Source organism: Neopsephotus bourkii, unplaced genomic scaffold, assembly GCF_033783945.1.
Source record: "Neopsephotus bourkii isolate Nb327-2 ecotype Australia unplaced genomic scaffold, CSIRO-AGI_Nbou_v1 NB_620, whole genome shotgun sequence".
Classification (NCBI taxonomy): domain Eukaryota; kingdom Metazoa; phylum Chordata; class Aves; order Psittaciformes; family Psittacidae; genus Neopsephotus; species Neopsephotus bourkii.
In genome coordinates, this window is record NW_026901120.1 from 536233 (window position 1) to 562190 (window position 25958).

General features: G+C 42.8%; 1 protein-coding gene across 2 annotated transcripts; it reads left to right on the forward strand.

The window, feature by feature from the left end:
- Positions 1–378: 378 nt before the first annotated feature.
- Positions 379–25773, forward strand: SEC24A (SEC24 homolog A, COPII coat complex component). 2 transcript variants are annotated; one of them, XM_061352012.1, is made up of 23 exons: positions 379–515; positions 5705–6226; positions 8447–8614; positions 10012–10089; positions 10415–10581; positions 11544–11716; positions 12571–12673; positions 13447–13573; positions 13896–14005; positions 14384–14496; positions 15134–15252; positions 15875–15930; positions 16237–16443; positions 16751–16871; positions 17462–17620; positions 18083–18256; positions 18660–18770; positions 19125–19300; positions 20671–20808; positions 21341–21445; positions 21591–21683; positions 22225–22328; positions 22730–25773. In XM_061352012.1, exons 1-23 carry the CDS (start codon positions 443–445, stop codon positions 22842–22844), a joined length of 3312 nt encoding a protein of 1103 aa, XP_061207996.1. In that variant the 5' UTR covers positions 379–442; the 3' UTR covers positions 22845–25773. The 2 variants fall into 2 exon arrangements, with proteins under 2 accessions (XP_061207996.1, XP_061207997.1); XM_061352013.1 differs by having other exon boundaries at positions 387–515; positions 5690–6226.
- The last annotated feature ends 185 nt before the right edge of the window (positions 25774–25958 follow it).

A 25958-nucleotide genomic window follows, 5' to 3' on the forward strand; every position in this document is an offset into this window, starting at 1 on the left:
CCCCCCCCACCACCGCTCACCGCCGCTGAGCCTGAGCTGCAGACGCTCCGCTCCGCCGGCACAGACGCACAACCCCGCGGCTGCGCCCCGCTCCGCCCCCTTCCCCGGCAGCTCCTTCCGGGCCGGGCCGCACTCACATCCACCGCCGCCGGTGGGCTCGATCCCGGTGCAGCGCCCCAGCTCCACCCGGCCCAGTGCGGTGCCGTCCCCCTCCCTACCTTAGGCCCACCCGTGGCCTCTCCCTACCGCCGTCCCTGCCCCTTTAAGACGCCAGGCCCCGCCCACTGCCGCAGCGCGCCGTTCCCGGAAGTGCCACGTGTACGCCGTGCGCCTGCGCGCGCCGTCCGGTAGTTCCGGTGCGGGGCCGGCCCGTCCCGTTCCTCCTCCCCTGAGCCGGGGCCGGGCGCCGCCACACGGGCACAGCCGAGTCGAGCCCGCCGCCATGGCCCAGCCCGCCAGGCCCCCCGCTGGCTACCCTAGCCACAACGGCGCTGGCCAGCAGCCCTACAGCAACGGTGAGCGCGGTGCCGGTGCAGGGCCGCAGGGCCCGGCAGTGGGGAGAGGAGGCCTGGTCGGGGGGGGATTCCCGCCCCGCGGCAATGCGGAGGCAGCGGGGCAGGCCGCGGCCCGCGGGGGACGGGAGCGGGGAGGGTCGAGACCGGTTCCTCGGTTCTCCCCCCACACACACACCGCGGGAGCTCGCCCGGCCCGGTGGGGGTGCGCGGGGCTGCGGTGCGGTGGTGGCTGGAGCGCGTCCTGCCCAAATGGGCACTAAGGATAAGGTAAAGCCTCTGCCGGGCAGAGCGAGCCCCGTCCCGGTCGGTTGTCGGGACAGAGGCACCCCCCGGTCTATTTCCGCGTGTGACCCGGCAGAGGCTCCTTGTGGAGAGCCGAGGCGAGACGGTCGCGGGCCGCACCGGGCGCTCCTGGCGGCCGTGACACAGCCGCGGCCACAGCCTCGGGCCCTTTGGAACGGAGCTGTACATGTGGCACTGTGGTTATCGCAGTGGGGGGGGCGGCGGGGCTCCGGCTGCAGAGCAGCCGAGATTTGCCTTGTCAGGGGTGTAAAACTGATACCGCCCTGTGCCGGGAGTGAGCTGCGATCCAGGGAAGTCCTGACAGCTTTATTTGCCTCGAAATGTGTCTCTACAATGGAAAATATGAGGGGCGATGGGCACAAGTTACTTCTGGGGGATTCCAGTTGGACACTACAGGAAAAAAATTCCCAGTGGGAATACCCAGACATTGGAATAATGTAACCAAGAAGGCAGTGGATTCCCCGGTGTTGGACACTGTTAAGATTCAGCTGGATAGAGTGCTGGGACATCCAGTCTAGGTCAGGTTTTGGCTGGACCAGACGCTCCCTGAGGTCTCTTCCAACCTGGAGTTCTATGATGATTTTTAAAGTGAGATATTGAAGTTTCTTCCCCTCAAAATACATATTTTGAAGGTGACACCGGCCTTTTCAGCCAGGAGGAAAGAAGCATAAGACAAGCCTTGTCTCTGTATTTGTTTTCTTTGCCTGTGTGGAAATCAGTGCTGTTGGAAGTGTTTCCTGATTTCCTATACCGAGCCAGCATCCTCTGTCCTTGGCTCCTTAATTACACACGTCTGCATTTGAGTAGCTGGGCTGCATCATAAGCAGTTCAGTTCTAATGAGATCTTCTGATTTTTCTGCTGTGTGCATGAGTAATTAAATGGTTTGACTTGTCTTCCCCCTCCTCCTTTGCAGCTTATTTTCATCAAAGTCATCTGCAGAATGATATTCCACAAAGAGTTGTGTTGTTGTATATAGGGTCAGGAAAGTGGGAAGTGTATGAGCACAGCCTGGAGAGAGCCTCTGTTCTGGACAGCTTCTGATCTACGTGGAGAGTGTACAAAGAGGACGTTAGCTAATGGAGTAACGAAGTGGGATGATTTACTGACTGGCATTGCTCTATGTTTGCTGATTCCCCTGTAGTCGGAGTAAGCACGTAATGGAAGTTCTGGAGAGGCAGTTGAATGAGGAGGAATTTCAGGCTGCCTGCCTGTCAGGTGTATGAAAAATAAAGAACTGAAATTCAGAGTTAGGCAAATGCAAGGTAATAAAATTAAACTGTTGTTATGGTGTGTTAGAGAGAAGATTTGGGTTGCTGGCCTTTGAATAAATAAAGAGTATTCAAGCATGGGCTGTTCTTAGCAGTGTTTAAAATACACGTTGAGGAGGTGCTGCCATCCTTGACCTTTACATTAAAAACAAGGCTTGTTGTAACAGTGCAGAGGGTACTGAGGGTGCTGTGGGGGTACTTGCAGCGAGCTGTCAGCAGGATGATGAGTTGGTTTACAGCTGTCAGCTCTTCCTCTCCACTTGCTGCTCGCTTTACTGCGTGCAGGTGCCTCCCCGAGCTCGCGTGTCTGTGAAGGCAGTAAATTGTCACAGCAGCACCGTGTGCTGACTGGGAAATTGTTTAGCATGGAGCACTGGGTTGCTTAGCAGCAGCCTTCCTCTATTTCATCCATGGTTTTCTTTTAATAGGACCAGTATTCCGTATTTGTTTAACTGAATGTTACTAATTTGCTCTCCAGTTAATAGACCTGAAGTGCAAACAAGAAGGAGAAACAGTTATTTTAGGACTCTTTTCCTCTCCTTACTGCATGGCACTTCAAGGTCAGAGATGCTTCAGAAGCTGTTGGATTGGAAAGCAGTGGGTCAGGGTCAGATGAAGTGGGTGCTGGTGGTGGCACATCCCGTGGCTGTTCAGTTGGGATGGAGCTTTTCCATCTGTTTATCCTTGCATCTCCCTGGAGGTTGGAGAGATTGTGGATGGTGAAAGGGAGATACTAAAGAGCTGGCTTGGAGGAGGTGACAGTGAAATTCTGTGTGGCAGAAAATGACTTGAATCCCAGCCTCCTGTGCTAACAATTTGACTCCTCATTTTATAAACCCATCAGGCAACCTTCAAATGCATTCTGGGGCCATTCCTGGTCTTTTAGAAACATGAAATGACCTTGTGTTCCTGTGGAGGCATCTTCTGTTAAGTAGGTGGCCTTTCTTCTATTACTAAGTCATCTCTGGTCTCCAAGTGTCAGTTGTTTTGCTGCCATGCAGGTATCCAGCTCTTCAGTCAACACTGAATTCATGGTTGGGTTTTGGCTTCACAGAACAGCACAGAAAACCAGCAGCAGCATTTGGGGAAAGCTGAAGGGCCTGGATGTTCTCTGGCTGAAGAGGTCAGGGCAAGATGGGTACCTGCCAGCAGCAAAACAGCAAGTCCTGGGATTATGTACACTGTGAAGCCCCTTGGAGGGGGTCTGTGCCTCTCAGTGCTGCTGCTTTAGTTTTGCTGGCAGCTTTATGCAGGATTGTTTTGGAAACATGAACCGCACGCAGGCTATCAAGGCTTTTTTGTTGAGCTTCTGACATTAAAAATTGAAATTTGGAACATTGTGCTGTGGTGGATTTGGTATTTTATTGAAAGCATAGAAAATATCAAGCCAGTTTTGGATTTCACCTCACTTCCCTTGCTTTATTCTCAAGCTTATTCCTCAAGCAGGGAAAACAGCACGTAAGGCATCAGTGCAAGTACACTGATTCCTGCCTGGACTCGAGAGTCATGCTTGAAGGTGGACAATCAAGTTATGAAGTTAATTTGTATTGTTTTGTATTTTTCTTACAATTTATAGTAATATTATATCAATGTACATGCTGCTGCAGACAGGAGGCATGGCATCACGTAGGGATTCTTCATTCTTAGAGTTAACAAGTTTCATTTACAACGGGCATTGTAAATCGATCGTTGCAAACCCATCTGGTACAATGCAGGGTAGTTTTGGAAGGTGGATCAATTGTTAGCATTTTTGACTGCAGGCTTTTTGTTTAGACACCATTGATCTTAGGGAATTATTAATTACTAAGATTTATGAGCAGCATTGTAAGGACAGTTGGGTGTAACTGAACCTGTGAACGATAAGTGGCATATTGAGATTAATGGGTGGAGAATAATATGGTGTGGACTTTTTATACATAAATAACAGAGGCGGTGAGGGTGAGATCACTGTACTACTGCTTTGGCAATGTAGTGTGGATGCTGGTGATATTCAGTGCAGTAACAGCTGTTTGTGACCCACAGCCTAAGGCTTTCTAGGAAATGAGGAGCTGAATGGCTGGTGCAGTGTTTGTCCTAGTGAAGTATTCTGATGTATGTTGTGTTTAGTTTTAGTTATTGTCAGAAATGCTGAAGTTCAGAGTTATTTAACTTTGGAAATGGGAGCTTCCACACCTGCTGAAATGTAGCTAGAATGTTTAATGAGAAACCAGTTGTCTTTGTTTTAATGTTAAATGAAATTCAACGGGTTCCTTCTGGTCGCAGCTGTTCCCAGGACTTGTATAGTAAATATGTATCTAAGATAAATATATATCATAGGATCATAGAGTGGTTTGGGTTGGAAGGGACCTTAAAGCTTCTACAGTTCCAACCTCCTGCCATGGGCAGGGACCCGTTCCACTGGAGCAGCTTGCTCCAAGCCCCTGTGTCCAACCTGGCCTTGAGCACTGCCAGGGATGGGGCAGCCACAGCTTCTCTGGGCAGCATGAAAAATAGTACAGGGTTGCAAAGAAAAGAATTGTATCTCTAAACCAGGAAGAGGATCTCTGCTTTCAGATGTTTAGCTGTGTATGTGCAATGTCTCCAGTATTCAGCTGGGTGTTTCGGGGGTGAGGGGGGACCATGATATGACTGCCACACTGGAGAGTGGTTTAGTACTTTTTGAGGAGTCGTGGCTGGCTCTGGCATGTGTTATCTGGTGTATTCTGCTTAGAAGGATTTCACTTGAGAATGTGTAGTTTGTGGCAGTGTTAGAAACAACTTGTAGTAGTGATTTTCTTGATTAAGCTCTTGTCATGCTGGAAACCTCACAATATTCTGTTTCTGTCTGAAGCAGGAATCTGATGATGCTCTTGTTTCCTCTTTGGACAGTTACTAACCTTTTCTTTCAATGTTTTGTTTTCTTCAATGAGTAAAACTTAGTTGAGCTCTACCAACCCACAGATACATAAAGCACCATTAACCCATCCAGTTTTATCTTCCTGACTGGTGAATTATTTTATGATGAAACTACCCTTCATTCCATGTTCATGACCAGCTGGCTGCTCACAAGTGGTATGTGTATGAATAGTTCTCTTACTAAAATTAACTGCAGAAACTTCCATGGATTAACTCTGTCACTTGAGATGCACCGAGGTGACCTATGCTGAAAGTGGCTCTTTGTGTCTTTGTGGTAAGCTGAAGTTGAAGTTAGTGTCAGTCGTCAAGTGAAACACAGTCGTGATGCAATGGATGCTTCTGCTTTCGGTCTGCTTGCATGTACTGCTGCCAGCTGTGTGGGAGAGCTCTCCTCTTTGGTAGGCTTGGTTTGGGTGTTCCCGAGGATAGAAATAGTGCCATGTGTGATTTTTAGTCCAGGAGGATGGATTGTGCTCAGGCACTGGAATGCTGAGTGGTTGTGAGGCTACTGTAAAGCAAAACACTGATGTAAGTGTTGATAGCAAAATACTACCACATTCATGTCCCCTGAAGCAGTGTCACACCTGGTTGTTAAGAATCCAACATAAAAACGGGTTGGAGACTAAAATCCCCAGGAAAAAGATTCCCAGGAACAACTTTTCTTTTCAGAAGCGATACCCAACACCGACTTTCTAAAGGGTTTGTAGTTTTTTCTCTTCCAGGTCCTGTTCAGAATCAGCTGATGCATTCACCGGATGGCCAAGGATACAGCCCTTCAGTTCCAGGATCGTATTCCCATCAGACGCCAGCCAAGGTTCCTCCGCATCCATCTTTGGGACAGTATAACTATAGTGGCTCTCAGAATGTTTCTCAGTTAAACAGTTATCAAGGACCTGGGCAGACTCTCAACAGACCACCACTGGCACCTTTTTCTGGGTCCCCAGTACAACAAACAGGTCCTGCTCCACAAGTGCTGCTGCCTCCATTGCAAAACTCAGCTGCTATATCGTCTGCTGGTAGCTTTCCTCCTGGAGCTACCCCACCAGTGCTTTCAAACTGGCAGTACAGCCAGGCTCCCACAAGCCAGCCCCTTGGGTCTCAACCAAGCCATTTGGCTCATGTGACGGGGACAGGGTCACCCCAGCCACCCTCATCGTTATCAGGAAATACAAATCCTCCAGGAAGTTATCAATATGCTGCTTCTCCAGGAGGTCCCCCGCTTCAGAACAGCTACATGAAGCCAGGTAACCATAACCTTCTGATATTTGACCAATGTCCCTTTCTCAGTGTCCTTTTAAAAGAAGAATTGGTTCCACAGCAATGTTTTGCCTGTGCAATAGAGCATTTTGAGCAAAAGGACAGCACAAATACAGGGGTTGTTTATTTGGTTTAGAAATGAAAGTTCTGTGCACTGGTCAGGTATTTCAGTTGTCTGCAGCAGGTAACTCCTGAATGTTCTCGTGGTTTTGGGAAGCTGTGTGTGGGTAATGCTGTTTGTGTGACCTTCACTGTTCCTTGGGGTACGTGCTTCAGTCGAGTGGGGACTTGAGGACTTCCTGATTGAAAACTGTGGTTCTGTTCAGTGAGTGTGGTCTTTTGCAGTTTAAAACTTGTTAGCCTTTGTGTTACTCACTTGATTGAGGCAGTTCAGTGAACAGCTTCAGTCAGGTTGATGCAAACAGTCTGAGCACAGCCTGCAAAGAAAACTGCAAAGCAATTCTGTGCTATTGAAGTAGAGCCCCGTTCAATGGGAAGCTTCCTTCCTCCAAACTTGTAACTAATAATAATGGTCAGTGTTTAAAAAGTCCTCTGAAAGTGTCAGACTTCCCTTCCTGCTGCTCCTGTGCTGCTGTGTGCAGTGCTGAGAAGCTTTGCTAACGCTAGCCAGCTCCATTATGTAATCTGTGATGATTATGGAAACAAAGTGGATACTCAGGTTTCTCTTTGCTAAGCTGCTGTTTGTTGTTCTAGAGGATTTCTGACTGAGCCTGCAAATAGGAGGTAGATACAGAAAATACTATAAATGTTCAAGCAGATATTTTCTGTCTCATGTTTTAGCCTCACCAGAGCTTTTCCTTGATGCTAGCTTTGTGTTCCATGCCTGACTCATTTTGTTATGGCGTTCAAGCTGTCTTAAGCTCACAGAGTTTATAGAACTTATGCTGGCAGTTTACTGGCACAAACTATTAGTTACTTTGCAGTTAGTGAGGAAAACGCCGAGATGTTTTGGGACGCAGCATATGAAATGAGAGCAAGTGTTTGGAATGGGAGAATTCCTATATCCTTTCAATGGGGAATCCTCCCAAGCAATTCCCTTGGTAGGTTTTGTAGAGCAATAACTTTTGAAAGGAGTTAAGCTTGTTTAGGGATCACACTCATTCTCAGAACAAAGATCTGCCAGCTCCCTGCCTGCATGGCCAACTATGGGCAGCCTCTTAGACACAGAATCTCTTCCAAGCTCTGTGATAGTGTTGCCTGCATGTAGCCATTATTAATTAGCTTTGCAGTATCAAATACAACTGAACAAGCAGATAACTTCACTGGATATGATTTTTCCCCCCCTTTTCCTTTTATTCTTTCCCTTCTCCCTGAAATCCTCCGTACTGTGCAGGCTCATGAAGCTGCATGTTTTGTGTGGTGGCTTTTTGATCCTGTTGAACTTACAGGCTTCTGTACCACGTTGAGACCTGGTAATACTGGACAATTTGGCCTTATCTTTTGAAGGGCTACCTTTTATATCAAAACACATTGATGCCTTCCTAGAGTGAAAGGGCAGTTATACTGGCCTCTGGAATAATAGGGAACAAAGGAGTGGAAGTGCTCTTAGGATTTGGTGTTGTTTGAAGGGGAGAAAAGCAGTTGGGTTTCTAAATGTCTTGGCTGCAGAAAGTCCTAGAATTTTAAAATAGAAGCAATTAAAAACTTCCCTGTGACTCTTAACACAGAGGGTTAAACATTCCAGAGCAGAACCCCTCACACTGGCACAGCAGGGTCATTCAAACTGCAATTGCTGATGCTTTCCCAAGAGAAATCTTTTCCTCAAGTAATTTTAGTTGCTGTAGAATGTGGGCGTTGTTTTGCATCAGATTATTGAAGTGGAAGATGAGCATCCTCTCAAAAGGAATGTTTAGACCCTTATGAGTTCATTCATATGGGGCTATACTATAACTTTATAAAGTCTAGCCTTAGTAATTGAATTGGGATGCTCTTTCTACCTCTGAAGTTCTTAATAGCAACAAAAAGCTGAAAGTCATGGATAATAGCTACAGGAGCTCTGTATGAGAAAAGTGTGACAGAAACAACCTGCAGTCGTGAAGCCTTCTACATCCATATCAGGATTTATGTACCTCATGCTGTTTATCATGTGAACAAGAAGCATAGAGTTCAGTCTGCATTTTGGTAACAAAGCTTCTGTGACTTCCTCATCTGGGTTAAACTCTTCCTAAAACTGAATCTCCTTACAGGATCTGCTCCTCCACCAGTGACTCAGCCTTTAACTCCACTCCACCCTCCTGCAAGGCCACCCTTAGGGCCTCCACCAGTTGGTGGTCCACCTTTAATTAGGCCTTCAACCTTGACAGCAGGACCACCTAATACACAGTCCCTGCTAAACTCCACTGCAAGTCGAGAAGGTAAGAAATAACATGGCCTATTTGAATTTGAACATTTCAACTTGCTCCAATGTGCAACCTCTAAAGTCAACCACACTGTTCTATTAGAGACTCAAATGGTAGAACTGATACTAATCCAGTGTGTATAGCTGTGTATAGCTTCCTGTATCATTTTATTCTGCCAGGAGAGTAAAATATGGATCCTGCAGTTCCTTGTAGTTGTGCCTGATTCTTCCCTTCTGTGTAAAATCACTGAAACACATCTCTTGGATTTGTTCATTTTTGGAAAGTAGTTACTAGAGGCTTTTAAGTGTCATTTGTTGAAGGCACATATAGAAACATTGAATATCTGACTTCCTCTGTCTCCTGTAGGCCCTGCACAAATATACCATTGTGTAAGAACTCTGTATCAAACAGACCTGCAGTTGTATTGCATTTAGTGCCCTAGGATGGGCCATGTGGTAGTCGGCAGTTTTAGTTTTACATACATAGTTGGTTCTGTCAAAGCTGTTGGTTCCTTGCATGTTCAGATTGACACTTTCTTCTATGTGATAGCTGTGTGAGCACGAGAATAGTATATTCAGATTTGGCTTCGTTTTGAACGTATGAAATGGGCTAGAAACTGCTTGGGTTAGAAAGGCTTTTCTTCATAATGAAGGGAAATGTTTCCAAGGCCCTGGAGAGACAGCAGTGTTTAGTCTGTGTAGTAGGTTTATTGGTGCATACCAGCAAGATTCAGTTCCTTTCATTGGGTCACCTTTAAAGATTTTAATGATAATAAACTTGAGTTCCTTCTTCTCCTTAGCAATAGGTAGTTGGTTTTATATATTTAGACACAATTACCTTACAAATAACTATCCTTTGGGAACATTCCCTCAGTTTCAAGGTTTTTCTTATCTCTGCTGGCGTTTGTATCTTGACTGGTGTGTGATGGTATCAGAACTGTTGGTGTTTGGTGTGAGCAGTACTGGACTAAGCGTGTAAGCGAAGGGAATTTGGTGTTCCTGAGAGTTATCAGTGGGAACCCAGCACCTGAATTCCAGGGTACTTTGAAAACTGCAGCAAGCCTACAGACACCTCCTCTGATGAGGAGGAAGTGTCCCCTGTCCCCAAGCAAGCGTATCAGCTTGGAAGTTGCGGTGAATACCTAACCTAAAAGGTCATGCAACCAGAGGCATAGGGACTTTTGTTCTCCTTAAAGAAAGATTGTGGTGTTTTATGAATGTCCTCTGTCATGGTCATGTCACCAGGGGAAGAGGCCAACATGTATATTTAACTCAGTTTCATCCTGTGGCAGAAGCAAAGTAGATCCAAACTAATGCTAATCTTAATATTCATCCAGCAAGTAGGATTTCTTTGCAGTCACCTCATTACAATTAGTAGCTGGTGAAAGTTTTTACTGGGATTGTCTTTAATAGGTGATGCTACATCTGCTGCCAGTGATGGGGCTGCTGTGCAGAACAGCTACGATGCACTAGAAGGTGGTGGCCTCACAGGTAAGGCTCTGGGAGTGAAAGTATTTACTACGTAACTTTGAAGAGGCAGGGAAAGATAGAAGTTTAGGCATTTATGTACAAACCATACACTTGGTTCCATGTCTGTCGTGAAGCTAAATATGAAATGTGAAGCCTTGACAAGTACCACATCGTCTCCTGTAAGTATGGTAAAGCAGTGAAGAACACTTTGCAGAACTGACAGCAGTGGTGGTGTTTATGCTTAGAAACTAACCACCACCAAAAAGCCCTTCTGCTGTATCAATGCATTGAGCAAGCTGTGGTTCTTCAGCAGTTAATTTTAGGTATTTGTCTCCTCTGCCTCTAGCAACTTCACATCCTTCTCCTGCACCCCCAAATGTTAAGATGAACAGAAGTGTTGGGTATTCTTACCCTGCCTTACCTCCAGGCTACCAAAATACTTCTGCACCCGGAGCACCAGGAATGCAAGCATCTGCTTTGCAATATCCAGATGGATCAAAACATTTCCACCAGGTAAAGGTTGTCTGGTTTTCATTTTGGAACTACCTGTGGTGTAAAGACAAGGTGGCAGTTGATGTGTGTTGTGCATCTGTGGGGTGCTGCTTTGATGGTGCACTGTGTGGCATGCTGGTTGTTCAAGGTGACAGACGCAGCCTGAAAGAAATGCCTTTGCTGATGCCTTGGCACCAGTTTGGAAAAGCTGTGTGCCAGCTCCTTAGGAAGTGTTCTATCCTTGAATCTGTTCAGAGCGCTTCTCTTAAAAATACTCAGCTGCTTTTGGCATGGGTTTCTTCCCCTGGCTTGCCAGTGTTAGCTGAAGGATTTGGGTTTTTCCTGAGCTTTCAAAGTGAACTGACCAGCACTTCTGTCAGCTGAACCTCTGGAGTTCCAGAGCTTGTAGCAACTGTGTGTTGGCATTTACCTCTACAGTGTTACATACTTAAGTCCAAGTTTATGTTACAAACTATTTATATTGTTGTAATATAATGGCAGTTAGTATATAAACAAAAGAGAAAACAACAAGGAAGGGAAATAAGTCTGTTATTTAAGTTGATTGGGGGCTTTATTCATTGGGATTGTTCAGTCTGGAGAAGAGACCTTACAACAGTTTTCCAATGCCTGAAGTGGCTGACAGAAAGTCTGCAGAGGGACTTCTTGGAAAGGCCTGTAGGGCCAGGCCAAGGGGAATGGCTTGAACCTGCCTGAGGGGAGACTGAGCTGAGCTCTTAGGCAGAAGCTCTTCCCTGTGAGGGTGCTGAGGCGCTGGCACAGGGTGCCCAGAGAAGCTGTGGCTGCCCCATCCCTGGCAGTGCTCAAGGCCAGGTTGGACACAGGGGCTTGGAGCAAGCTGCTCCAGTGGAAGGTGCCCCTGCCTATGGCAGGGGTTGGAGCTGGAGGAGCTTTAAGGTCCCAGCACAAACCATTCTGTTATTTAAAGAATTGGTGTTAATTTTGGAAATTGTCTTTGGCTGTAGCCTGCCCTGGGCACTAACCACCTGAGTGCATCTATGGGTGCCCTGAGTCTACAGCAAGAAGGATTAAGACCTGTGAATCTTCTTCAAGAAAGAAATATCCTTCCAACAACCCTCTTGAAGGCTCCAGTCCCAAACTTGCATGAGGACATCCAGAAGCTCAACTGTAATCCTGAGTAAGATCATCCGTTTGCTATAAATTCCCATTTGTAAACATGTCTTTGAGTAGAAAACATTGAAAATTGTGTGTAGAAGGTATGAGTTACAGTATGGTTTTTGCAGGACAGTGATAGATAGGTACATTACAAAAAACTTTACAATATGGCTGGCAATAAGCATGACTCAGAAAAGGTGTAATAGAAGTTAACTCATTTGAGTGAGGCATACCACAGATTGACAATGCAGAAACCTCTGTATTAATAGTAACCTTTTAAACAATGGAGTAAATGGAATGTCAGACAAGACACTGCTAGTTGCTTATTCAAGTAATCTCTCTGAGGAGGCCAGCCAAGGTGTGTATAACCTGGTATTCCTGCTTTGCAAGGCCTTTTATGATTGATAAAGGAAATAACAGCATCTTTGTGAGGTTGCTCATACAAACAATCTGAACGGGAGTTGCAGAGGCGCTGTGCACATCTGCACTTGTGGAAATGACTGAGTTCTGAAGTCTCTGCTTATAGTTGCTAAGTTTTAAGACAACCTTTTCAACTTTGCTGGTTCAGATTTGTGTGTAAGGCCACCTTAGAACGGTACCCCAGAATAAAACGGTATATAAGGATTTGGTGTAACTTTGAACATTGTTAGGCTTAACTTGTTTTGAGTGACTGACACTTCTGTTTAGAGTGTGTGTGTAAAGTAAGAACTCAAAGTACGTACTGTGGGTCAAGCTAAGACTAAACCAGAAGGATTTGACAGAGCTGGAGAGGATGGAAATTCACCACAGAAAAATATAAAGGGTGCTCTGTGCTACTGAAATCATCATTTTTATTATCTGAAAGCCTCTAAAAATAACCCTTTGTCCTCCATGTAGGTTGTTCCGCTGTACCCTGACTAACATTCCTCAAACTCAGGCCTTACTGAATAAAGCCAAACTTCCTTTGGGGCTCCTGCTTCATCCTTTCAAAGACTTATCGGTATGACAAATATTCCAGCCTTTAAATGCTGAAATCTCAACTGTGCCTTCCCTAGAGTCCAGAGCTGGACAATGAATTATAAAAGAAGAGCAAGTGTGGCCCAGAAAAATTCCCTTGGTAACGGACATTTCCCTGCACCAGGCAGATCATTGTCATGTGCCTGGATTTATCTCCCTACCAGTTTCAAACTTTGAAGCCTCACTTAATCAAAACCCCCAGCAGCTTAGAGCCAGCACAGCGCTGGGACTGTGACACAGGGCAGCACATCTAATTCCTTAATTAGCTTTATCTTGTCACATAGCAGTTGTAATTATTGATTTCCTGTACCAAACCTAGTTCTAGTACTAAACCTCATTAAGAGTTAACAGAGTGAAAAGGGTTTGGATGTCCTTAGATAGCCAGGAGACTGTGAATTTAGCAGTGCCTCTTTTAAACATTGTGATTTTTCACAATTTGAATAGTTTTTCAGTTATGTGGGATATTTTTTCTGATTTTTATGGTCTTTATTGGGCATAGGACTTGGTCTTAAGCCACCAGTGTAAAACTGAAGACCTGAGAGGCTTGAAAAGAGAACCTGCTCACTTGAATAGGTTAGAGCTCACTTCCAACCTGTTTATTGAGGAACTGTGGGGATGCTGTGAGGTTGCAGAAATCCTTTTCTTCAACAAGTCTGCTTTGACTAGCTAAGCAAGAAGCACAGTATAGATAATGTAATCATAGATGAATAGCTACAGTGTGGTAATGTCTTAAAACAGGAAGCTTTTCTTTTCCAGCAATTGCCAGTGGTCACTTCAAGTACTATTGTGAGATGCCGCTCCTGTCGGACATACATTAACCCTTTTGTCAGCTTTCTAGACCAAAGGAGATGGAAATGCAATCTGTGCTATAGAGTGAATGATGGTAGGTATTAAATGTGCTTGTTGCTTTGACTGCTTAAGGTGAGCCTTGCCCACCTTGGCCTTTGAGACTGTAATATTGTTGGCCATGAGTATGAGGGGTTGTTGTCATCTGAGGCTGTGAGACATGAGAAATGCTTCCCATGGAGCACAGAAAGCCTGACGTGGTTTCCCACCCTAGCAGGTGACAAAGTAGCTGCCCTACCTAGCATAGTTCTCCAAGAAGCACTGGCCAACAGGCACAGAGAAGGGTTGATGTATTTGTTTTAAAATGCAGCCCAGCTAATACTAGTGTGAAGTAATAATATCTAACCTTATCTGCATAGTTCCTGAAGAATTCATGTATAATCCTGTGACAAGAGTTTATGGAGAACCTCATAAAAGACCTGAAGTCCAGAATGCTACGATTGAGTTTATGGCTCCATCTGAATACATGGTAAGGCTTTATTTACTTCTAGTTGTCCTCTTTTGTTTCCAAAGGGAAGTCAGAAAAAGCCTTGTAATAGACGATGCTTTCCAGCTCAGTAGAACAGTTCCTGCCTCAAGGAGTGTATCTGAGAACTCTTGGGAAGCACTTCAGAAAGTTCTTTTCTAACCAGTTATGATGTCAAAGTTCTTCTATATTTAGAGTGTATTTGGGGTCTTATGGAAGAAAATTGTACTTCTAGATTACCCAATAAGAGACGAATGCATTCAGAAGTTGTAGCTATCATCTGTGCGCTGTTATAATGGAGTTGAAACTTGCAGTGGAATAAATAAACCCCATCTAATAAATGTAATTTTGCAAATTGAAGGTAATCTTTTCTCTCCTCAGCTACGTCCACCTCAGCCACCTGTGTACCTCTTTGTGTTTGATGTCTCTCATAATGCAGTAGAGACAGGATACTTGAATACAGTCTGCCAGACGTTGTTAGACAATCTTGACTTGTAAGTATCTTAGAATCTCCTATTTTTGTTCCTCTTATGATGCTTGTGGTAGGCATCAGTGTTCCTGTACTGCCTGTCTAGAAGGGAAATTTCCTAGAATTGGCTAGCAATGGTCAGTGCTGTATTAAAACGTAGTGTAAAGCTGTAGTGTTTTTCCCGTCACAGCTGCACTGGTATAAAAGGTAATTTTGAGGCTTGTTTCTCAATCTGCCTCTTTCCTATTTGCTTCACCAATCCCCAAAAGGAATAAATATAACATTTATGATGTCTTCAGAATGTATTTTTTAAAAGCTGAAATTTAGGTAAGGATCTGCTTAAAGGAAAGCATACATCTAATATATTTTTGATAAAATACGTGCTGTTTGAACTCATCTAAATGCTGCTTTGCATTTTGCAGCTTGTTTCTTCCTTTTCTTCCATTTCCTATGACCCTCTTAAAAAATTCATGAGTGTCTGCTAAGCACCTCTACTATGAGCTCCTTTTCTGCTCCAGACTGACTGAGCCAAGCTGTTGCAGTGTAGCTGTAAAGCTAACTACTTGGTAACAACCATGGAGAAGTGCAGTGGCTGGTTCAAAAAAAGCAAGCCTGCAGAAATGAAATTCCATCTTGCTGAACACCATATGTCTCATTTTCAGGCTTCCTGGGAACACTAGAACAAAAATAGGCTTCATAACATTTGACAGCACAATCCATTTCTACAGTCTTCAGGAAGGTCTCTCTCAGCCTCAGATGCTCATCGTTTCAGATATTGAAGGTATGCAGAAATCAATCCTGGGATTTGTATCTACTGATGCTGGGTTTGACAGCCCTTAAAAAATATACCCGATGGAAGCTTCTAGACCAGCTCATTAGTCTTTCCAGTAATGGTTTTACAAGTAGCATGTATTCGTGTGTGTCTATGAAGCCCCTGATGTGTGAGAATGCTGTGGCTGTTCTTGACTTAAAACATGAAGACAGCCTTCTAACCTCCACTTTAATATTACCTGGATTCCTCTTGTGATCCCCCAAATACTGATGCTTGGTAAATAGCTGTAGATTCTATGCTGACTGGTGCTTAGTGCTTGTTCTTCTGCCTTTAGTTTCAAGTCGCCTTTCGTTGTATGTTATAGATAAGGCAGAATGAACACTAGAAAGTCTTTGCTGTGCATTTTTACTTAATAATCTTGATTAACCTTCACCCCTGTCGACTGCTAATTTAACAGGGTTAGAGTTTCCCTATGGGAAGAGGAGAAATCTACATTGTGATGTTTAAATGGGTTTACACACTGATACTGTATTCTGTTTTCAAGAGGTGTGATGGTTGGCAAATAGAATTGGGGGAAGATTGATGTGTTTTTAAAAGTAACTAAAATGCTTTTTTTTCCCCCCTCTTCCAGATGTATTTATCCCTATGCCAGAAAACTTACTAGTAAATTTAAATGAAAATAAAGAGGTAAGAACTTCAGTGACTTTCACATATTTTGGGATATGCTCGATGATTTCTGTGTTACTTAATGCGCTTAAACACCCACAGTTTAAATGCAAAGTTTGAGGTGGAGGAAAGAGGTCTTTTATCTGTGTGACTGTAAACTTTCGCTACCCTGGACAAGACAGTACTTGACTTCTGCCAGGGCTTTTTCTTCACTACCTTAGCATTAGATGTGTTAACACATGTTGTTGCATGTTCAGCAATCAGCTCTATAAAGAAAGAAAACTCCGAAGTCTCCTGGGCTTAATGCTGTTGTCTTCTCAATTGTAGCTAATCCAAGACCTGCTGAAGGCCTTGCCACAGATGTTTACCAAGTCCCTGGAAACTCAGAGTGCCCTGGGGCCTGCGCTACAGGCTGCCTTTAAACTGATGTCCCCTACTGGAGGTAGAATCTCTGTCTTCCAGACACAGCTTCCATCTGTGGGAATGGGAGCGCTGAAGTCACGAGAAGAGCCAAACCAAAGAGCAACAGCAAAGGTGAGGGAAGCAGAAAGGTTGAGAAATGATTGCCCTCTTCTGTATGTGTAGGTGGTTCTGGAATTGCCTGTTCTGGGTTAATGCTGGGGCTCTCTTGTTGTGCTGACCTTCCTTTGTTAAAGGAGTGGGAAGAACAAAAATAACCAAACCCAAGCACTATAAACATGGGTTAATGTTGGATTTTTTTAATGCTATCACTGTAACCAGTGATGGAGACTCCACTGTTGGTGTCCCTGAAAAGAGGCAGTAAATGTGTTAATCTGTTTGAATTTCCTTTCTATTTTGTAATGCCCCATTGTATTAACAGGATATCCACCTGACGCCATCGACTGATTTTTACAAGAAGTTAGCCTTGGACTGCTCAGGGCAACAGGTTGCAGTGGATTTATTTCTTCTTAGTGGACAATATTCAGACTTGGCTTCTCTAGGTAAGTCAGATTAAGCTGTTCCGGGGTGTGTAACTCTTGTACTTTTGGCAAATACATAGCATCTACATTAATATTTAGTGCATGAACCTGATTTGAATTAATCTAATGTGATAAGATGCAAATTAATCCTTGATGAGCAGTGACAGTGAATAGAATGTAATCCTTCAATCTTTCCTGATTCAACCTAGCTGTTTTCATATTCTCCCTTAGTGAGTCAGCATTCTTGTGATCCTGGTATAAGTGGCTGAAATACTTTCCTCCTTTTATGCCTTTGAACCGTCAGTGCAAACATCTTTAGAGTAACTTTCATTAGCATTTGGATTTTCTCTTCTCCATTTAACCCAACTTTCAAGTGACTATGCACCTGTAATACCAGGTCAATGGATGATTATTTCATACCTGAAACTCCTTAAATCTGTAGAGTTGTGTTACACAGACCTGTCTTTGAAAGCAGGTCTATAACTATGTAAAAGCTGTTAGTGGGTGTGAACAGTTTAATAATTAAAGGGAGTATTGCATTCAACTGGTATATTTAAAACCCACAGCAGCGACTGTCTGCCCTCTGCCAACGCGTGTTGGTTTTGTTTCAGGTTGTATATCGAGGTATTCTGCAGGTAGTGTCTACTACTACCAGTCTTACCACCATAAGCACAACCCTGTTCAGGTGGAGAAGCTGCAAAAGGAACTGAAGCGATACTTAACTAGAAAGATCGGGTTTGAAGCTGTCATGAGGATAAGATGCACCAAAGGTTTGAACACAGGTTTTTTTGGACTGGGGAGGGGAGAGAGGGGAAAGGAGCATTTGCTGTTACTTGGGAATGTTTTGAGGAGTGTTTCAGAACCAGGAATCAGACCCGTTATTAAAGACTGTATTTGCATCATCTTTACTGGCGTCCAAGTTCCATTTTACAGTGATTAAAACTGGAGATTTTGTTGGACTGCTGTTTCAACAAGGGAGTTATTTTATGGCCTAGAGACTTACTACTCTCCTGCATTGATTTGACTTCCAAATGCCTGCTTTCTGCTAGGGTTTGTGGATTCTGTGGATTAGTTGTCTTGTCTGAGATATTTACTTTTCCTGAAGACACTTTATTTCATTGGGAAGGATCTTAATATTGTGATACAGAGCCATCTATGGCAGCTGTGTAAATGGTGTCTGTACTTCACAACTGTGAACGTAAAATTGACTCAGTACAATGCTTGGCTTGTAGGTCTCTCCATTCACACTTTCCATGGGAACTTCTTTGTACGATCTACAGACCTGTTGTCATTACCCAACGTGAACCCAGATGCAGGATATGCTGTGCAAATGTCAGTAGAAGAGAGTCTTACTGATATGCAGGTTGTTTCCTTTCAGTCAGCTCTCCTGTATACATCCAGCAAAGGTAAGATGCACAGGCAGTGTTAGCTGCATCAGCAGTACAGTACTCAGATGAGTCTCTTTGTGCCTATTTATCAGCTGCAATTAGTGGCAGTAACTTACATCAACTATTGTATCTAATATCAAGATCACAGCTGTGATGTGTTCCAGCGTGTTGGTGATGTTATTGCTTCTTCCAGACCAGGAAGTTTCTTGGGAAACTTCTGGTCTGAAAATAGGTAGAGTTAACCCAGAAACTGAGAAATAACTGGTTTTAGAAGCTACTGGAAATGGCCTGATTCACCACTTGTATGATAAATCAGATTAAATCGTAGGGGTTTGTTGCTATTGAGTAATCATGGGGATTTGTTCTGTTGTTTCCTAAAACAAACACAATGTGTGGAGACTACAGTTTTCTTCTCTTGCAGGTGAAAGACGGATTCGTGTCCACACTATGTGCTTACCTGTTGTAACTACACTGAGCGATGTCTACCTAGGGGCAGATGTACAGGCCATCACAGGGCTGTTAGCCAACATGGGTAAGCATGTTTGGATATGTGGGGATGATATCCCTACACCTCTGAGCAGTAATCCTCTGGGAAGTAACATTACAAGAAAAGATTACCTCTTTCTAAGAGTGCTTTCTAAGTTGCAAACCTATGAGGGTTTTAATGCTAGGCTTAGGTAAGGTGTCAGTATAGATGTATGTAGTCACCTTAACTTAGTCTGATGCATCACCCCTGGCTTTTTCTGAATCCTTTGTCTTGATTTCCTTGATAGTGTACTAAAAGCTTATTAAGATGCATGGAAGTAATGAGAAGAGATAACACATGTGACTGTATTCCTACCAAGGGAGGAAAGCCTCTTATGTGAGCTCTGTACTGTATTTTTAGCTGTGGACCGGTCAGTCTCCGCTACGTTGAGCGATGCTCGGGATGCTCTGGTCAACGCAGTGATAGACTCTTTGTCTGCTTATCGCTCAGCAGTCCTGAGCATTCAACAACCTGGTCTCACAGCCCCCTCCTCACTCCGGCTCTTCCCCCTTTATGTACTGGCACTCTTAAAACAGGTAAGAGTTAAAAGGAAGCTGTGCGAGGAGATGATTGTTTGGCGTGTCAACCTGAAGTAAAGGGGTGTTTCTTTGATGTGCAAAATAGCATCTATCTTCTCATTCAGTGTATTTAGGACTCAAAATTGGGAAGTTTCTTGGTTTAGATCATTTAATAGAACCAGCCTTTCTTAACATAACAATTCCATTTCTCTGCACCCCAGAATTTAATGACTCGAAAGGTCAATGTAGAACAAAGCCTATTTGTTTCTCAGGCCTGGGTAGATAACTTAGGATTTTACAGGTGCTGAACATGTGTTTTTATCTTGGAGTCTGTTATGTTATGAAAATGGAGGGATTTGGAGATTTTTATGGAGTAAATACATCAGGGTAACAGACAGGCCTTCTCTTACCTGCAGAGAGCAATAGGGGATAGAGATGTTTAAAGATTACCATTATGGAGAGTGATCTAGTTGAGAAGCAGGAGTTTAGAAGTATGCATAAAATCAATGGTATAAATGTTTTAAGCAAGGGAATAGGAAACTTAAAGGCTCTGACTGGGCTATGGAATGTGGCACTGGTAGAGTGTGTTTTCAGTAGTAATTCTTGTGCATTTCTGGCAATGTAGATCCACCCAGCAGTTCAGTATGGGTATTGAGAGAGCTGGCTGGCTCTTCTTGCCAAAGGTTTAAAGCCTTTCACAATATTTGCTCAATGTAAGTAGTTTTGATTGGATTTCCCTGAAGTGATACTTGAGGTCATTCTAAGCATTGGACAAGCTGGCTTCCTGATCCAGAGAGAATTTTCTGATTCATGCCCCTTGATAAGAATTAAGCAGCGTGTTCATACTGACATTGGAACTTCTTCATGTAGAAGACCTTATAAGTGTTTGACCCAGTGAAGAGGGAGGAGCAAGCCCTTGTTCCAGTTATAGCTGTTTGGGGTTTTTTTGTCCCAACATGTAGAACTACGTCTTTATTGTAAATCCAGAATTAACAAAGATGCCATACGTAGAATCCAATTGTAAAGTGCTCCAATATTTATTCTTCTGAATTCCATCAAGTAGCATTTTTGAGGTGTGTGTTAGAAGAGATGCATTTCAAGATGCTTTTATCTCAGCTGTAGTGCTCCCTAGAAAAGATTGATGGTGCAAGGTCATGGTTAATTCTAGAACCCAGCAATGGGAATAGGGAGACTTGTATGATCTCTGAAACCCTTGAAAGGGCTATAGAGAAGTAAAATAGCAGTCCTAAAATACCATAACCAGGATAAAATACTTATGGCTCATCACTATGACTTAAATAAGATATATATGATCAATAGAGGGTGTGTTAGATTCTGCTTATCTCACTTTGCTTTAATGGTCAAATGAAACACCTGATTGTTTGCAGAAAGCCTTTCAAACCGGGACAAGCACACGTTTAGATGAACGCATTTTTACCATGTGTCAAGTGAAGAACCAGCCCCTTGTTTACCTCATGCTCATGACACATCCCAGCCTGTACAGGGTGGATAACCTCACAGATGAGGTGAGTATTGGTCTGTTTGTCTGATCCCAGAGTTGTTTGTTATTTGGGACTGGAGTGATGAATTCTGGAGAGAGGCTGTGCTCTGGCTATGGATGGATGGGAAAGGTTTCTTCTAAATTATTCCACTTTTTGCCCTGTGTCCTTATCTTTTCACTATAAATCACATGTACATAAAGACAGCAGAACATGCTTTTTGTCCCTCTGTGGCCTTCTTCACTGCAAAATGTCAAAGTAGCTCTGTGAGCAGTGAATGTAAGAGCCTGAATAATTACAGAAATCACATCTTTTGTACACAACAAATGTGATATTCCTGTCCTAGAATTTAATTATCTGAAGTTGAAGTACACCCTCTCTGAATAAAACATGAAGAGATTTACTAGTAAATATGCACTCCAAGTATGACTTGAACTGAGAAAAAGGGTAGAGCTTCAGTGTTCAGTGTAACCCATCCTATTCTTACCCAGCCTTCTGTTGTGTTTGTTTCAATGCCTCAGATGTGAACCACTGTTTTTCTTTTTGCCTTTTCCTTCAGGGGGCTCTTAACATAAACGACAGAACTATACCTCAGCCGCCCCTTCTCCAGCTGTCCGTGGAGAAGTTGAGCAGGGATGGTGCTTACCTTATGGATGCTGGCTCTGTAAGTTGGGTGGTGGTGGTGATTTTAAAAGTACCCACATTTACTTGACATGTTCTTTCTGAGAAGTTATAATGTGGAGGAGACTGCTGAGCTGTGGTTCTGTGTTGGATTAATGTTATTAATGTTATGGCTGGCTATCTTTCAGGTAATGTTTCTGTGGATTGGGAAGAACTGTGGGCAGAGCTTTATCAGCCAAGTCCTTGGAGTTCCCAATTACGGCTCAATACCACAGAACATGGTATGTGCTTGCTTTGCTGTACATCAGTGATACAGTGCTACCAAAGTATTGTTTTCATGAGAACTTCCATACCTCTATTCAGATATTAGCCCTTTAGTTATTACTCACTATAAATCCAGATACAGGGAAATAAATCATTTTTGTTGCCTCTCTTGGAGTTTCTCCAGGCTAAACCTTTATAGCTATTCCCAGGAAAACGCAGTAAGAAGGGGCTGGCAGTGACTTAAGTTTCTCAGACTTGTGGGAGCAGACTGAGAATACTTGCCAATAGTAAGCACAGTGGGTGAGTGGGAAATCCTTTGGTTTCTGCATAGGTATTGATTACAGCTCAGTCATCACTGTTCTGACAGCTAATTGCCATATTGCCAATTTACTATATTGCCATACTAGTTTAGTGCGCTTGACTGTCCCAAGCCCTTTCAAATGTAACTAGACAAATTGTGTCTGTCTGGGTTTCCTTTATACTCAGTGAGGATAGAGTCCTTTCACTGTTCTTGTGAAAACTGTCCTCTATGTATTAATGATTCCCTTTGCCTCTTAGACACATCTCCCAGAACTTGACACTGCAGAATCCATCAGAATAACAGCTTTCATTTCTTGGCTGAGAGAACAGAGACCTTTCTTCCCTATACTATATATAATAAAGTAAGTATTTTTTAACAGTATTTGTGCTTCTTTAGGAATCTGTTAATATATATTTCAGTATCATATAATGGACACTCTTGATGGAAGTTTGAAGTGGTGCATGCTGTGCCTAACAGATTGGACAACGGACATGACTTATTATAACTTGACTCCAATTAGAATTGCCACAGACTAAAAAAGACTAAATGTCACAGAACAATCTTGAGTTAATGTCAGATAATGAAGTGAATGCTGGTAAGTGCACTTGTTAGGATTAATGACAAGGGTTATTTGAGATCCTCATTTCATGTGTCCTTATGCTCTTGAAATAGCTTTGCCAGTTGAGCTGTAACTTTGTGAATGCGTTGCACTGGTGGTCTTGGCAAATGTTTCACTCAAACACTTATATTTTCATTTTGAAGGGATGACAGTCCATTGAAATCAAGTTTTCTGCAAAATATGATTGAAGACAGAACAGAATCAGCCTTATCATACTATGAATTCCTCCTTCATATACAGCAGCAAGTGAATAAATGAAACGCTAGCCTTTGGCTCACTTCTTTAAGGAAAGATTTTGCAGTAAAGAACGATTGTGCTTGTAATATCTTCATAAAATCTGTGGCCTGAGGCAGTTGATGAGAAGTTCTCACTGTGATTTCAACGAACTAAAGCAAATAAAGGACCACATCTGAGAATCAAATGTGCTACTACATAATATTGTACCTTAAAAAAAAAGAAAATCAAACTGTTGGAACTGGTTGAGCACCTTTAATTTGCTGCAAATCATGTTTTTACTGTAAGTAGTTGCAGCATGAAGTATATTTACAAAGGCAATACTGAAAAGGTGAAATACATTTTGTAAAATAAAGAGTTCTTTGTTGTTCAAAATGTATATTTCTGTAACTCTTTGCCTTTTTCTTGTTCTTTTTTTTTTTGCTGCTAGATACAAAACCTCACAATACTGATCATGATTTGCAGGGAAATTGTTTTAAGTGCATCCAGTGATTACAGGCAGAGCATCTCAGTGTTCAAACTTTAAGCTTAAAGTAGCAATGAACAACTGTTCATTGTGAAACGAACAAATACTTGTGAAGTGTAGAATCCAGGGATTGTGGCTAACAGGACTAAAGGTGAGCTTAACCTGGACATGATGGCTGAGTTTGATAAAGCTTTTAATAAGTCAGTATTCAAACTAAAAAAGAGTGGAGAGGAGTGAGTTCTGTATGAGAACATCTTAATGTCAGTGGCTGAGACAGCAGCAAAAGTAGACTTAGATGGCAAATGTTTTTCTTCAGTGAAAGGAATAGTTGTCATTTCAGTTTGAATGGGTGGGAGGGGAAGGGCAAGGAGGGTTCTCTCAGAGTTTTTGGTTTGTTTAGTAGACTTTTGGCTCTTGTTTACACTAACTGAATGTTTAGCCCCTAAAATCTAGTGTGTTTCTGAAGCGAGTTTGTGTGGCAGCACTTCAAACCTTGTGTTTTGGGACAGCATTGAGTATCCTGAGGTTAACATTCAAAAAGACATTCTTTTTCCAAAGACAAACGTATTTTACATTGCAGATGTGTTGGTGGTTTGAGACACACTTGAAGTTTTCCGTTCATTTTTGTTTGTAATGAGCCCAGGTCCAAAGCCAGGGTGCACCAAATAAGAGCTTTAAATATACTCTCAGATCCCTGCCAGAGCTTCAGAGAGAAGGTGACATTGGCCTTGAAGTGAAAGTTTATATAGGGAAATACTTAGATCATTTTAAGAGTGCATTGATCATTGTCCTGTGGTGGAGATTAAGCTATCACTGATAGCTACCAACATAAAGAGTATTGCAGTTACTGTATCCCAATGCCTGTGGAAGTGTTTCATATGGACAAATCTTGGTTTGCTTTTTTGTTTGTGATAAAGGACTTGCAAAACCTACTTCCTAGGGCAGGTAACTTGCACAGGTAAACTGCTTCTAAGTGGTCGGACATGCACTGTGATGAGCTTAGTTAACTTACATTTGTGATACAGATGTCCAAGGGCATCATAGGTAATCATTTGCTGCCATTTCAGGCTGTAGCTGCACGTGGTTGTCAGGAGTTGCCTTAGTTCAGGGGAGTTCCTTGAGGGAAGATGTTCTTGTCGCTTGAGCACAGGAAGCTGAATTTCAGAACAATGTCTAAAATGGCATGAAAAGACTATCAGAGAATCAATTGAAGCTTCCCTATCTGCTCTCCCCCTTCAAATAGGAGTATATTTACTTGAACAGCTTGCCAGAGAATTGCACAGTTTCGAAGTCACAGTGAAGAGGTTTTTAAGTTTTCACAGCCTGATTTAACTTTTGTCCTGGGGGAAAGGGATCTCTTCATTTAAATCATAAATGGAAGCTATGCACTTCCATAGGTTATGGCTTAAATTTGTGGTTTTGGGTATACTATCACTCAGATGTTGAAAATCATCCTTGTACCTTAACAGTCGTCCCCCCCCAAAGTGTCTCTTACTATGGCTGTGTTTTGTTACTATATCCCTTACTCTTTTTTTAAGACATAAATGTTGGGAGATGGCTTCATTGCTTTATGTACACCAGACTAATGGCTAAAGATGGCAATCTTTGTGGCAATTAACAGCTTTGAATTAAAGCCCCTAAGTTTTATAGAGCAAAACATGATAAGAATCAAATCTTGGAGTCTTCTTTGCTTTGGAAGGAATTCAGTGTTGAGCTTTGTTACTATATTCCCTGTCAGTGGGAAAGCCTGCTGGGTCACCCTCTCTTGCTGTAGGGGCAGTACAGGACAGAGGAACGCAGAGACTACTTATGATTTGTCACTTTTACCTACAACTGAAAAATAAGGACACTGAAGTTGAACTGCCAGAACGGGCAGGAGTGGCTCTGGTACTGAGATCTCAGCACCACAACTCCACCACTGCAAATGGTCTCTATTTTTCTAGTTGAAGACTCTTTTTTGTTGAACTTTATCTGTATTTGACACGTTAGTGTTCAGCCAACATTGTTACCATCCATTTTACTTTGCTTTCATTCTCGTTTTTAATTTAATCTCTTTGAGTCTGACTCCCCATAGACTGCGTTGCAATAACTAGAATGATTCACTTTTATTTAGCATTATCTTCTTAACAGAATTTAATCAAAGATACAGAGTGGCTGTTAAGTAAGGGACCATTAAATGTGATTTTAAGGTTCTGTTTACTATTATGGATGTAATCCTTCTAGTAAATTTAATTTTGTAAAGTAGTGTATAATATTGTAATATTAAATCTTTGTTTTCTGAACTCCAACGTATGATCTTCAGTATGAAGTGATAAATCTTCCCCCCTTCTGAATCTGAGACAGGATTTACTTGTCCGCCTTTTTACAGTTTGTAATTTTCACTGTTTTATTCCTGTAAAAAGTCATTTGTAACACATGCAAATGCTTATTTTATCTGTGCTAATTTATCAGATTTGGCTACTCAATAAAATTAATTGAAAGAACTCATGCCAGTCCATCAGTGCTTTCTTAGAGATAACGTATTCGATCGACTGAGTGAAATGCCATGTACCAACAAGTGACAAATTCTATTTTTAGATAAAACATACACCATTCAGGTGATTAACTGGTGAAAATCTGTCCCTGCAGAACACCTCTGTCAGTCAGTGTTGGTACCCAGTCCTGCCTTGGGA

Coding starts and splice junctions, on each gene's coding strand:
- SEC24A (XM_061352013.1), top strand. CDS start 443: ATGGCCCAGCCCGCCAGGCCCCCCGCTGGCTACCCTAGCCACAACGGC. Junction 16,444..16,750: donor ACCAAAGAGCAACAGCAAAG/GTGAGGGAAGCA, acceptor TTGTATTAACAG/GATATCCACCTGACGCCATC. Junction 18,257..18,659: donor CCTGTATACATCCAGCAAAG/GTAAGATGCACA, acceptor CTTCTCTTGCAG/GTGAAAGACGGATTCGTGTC.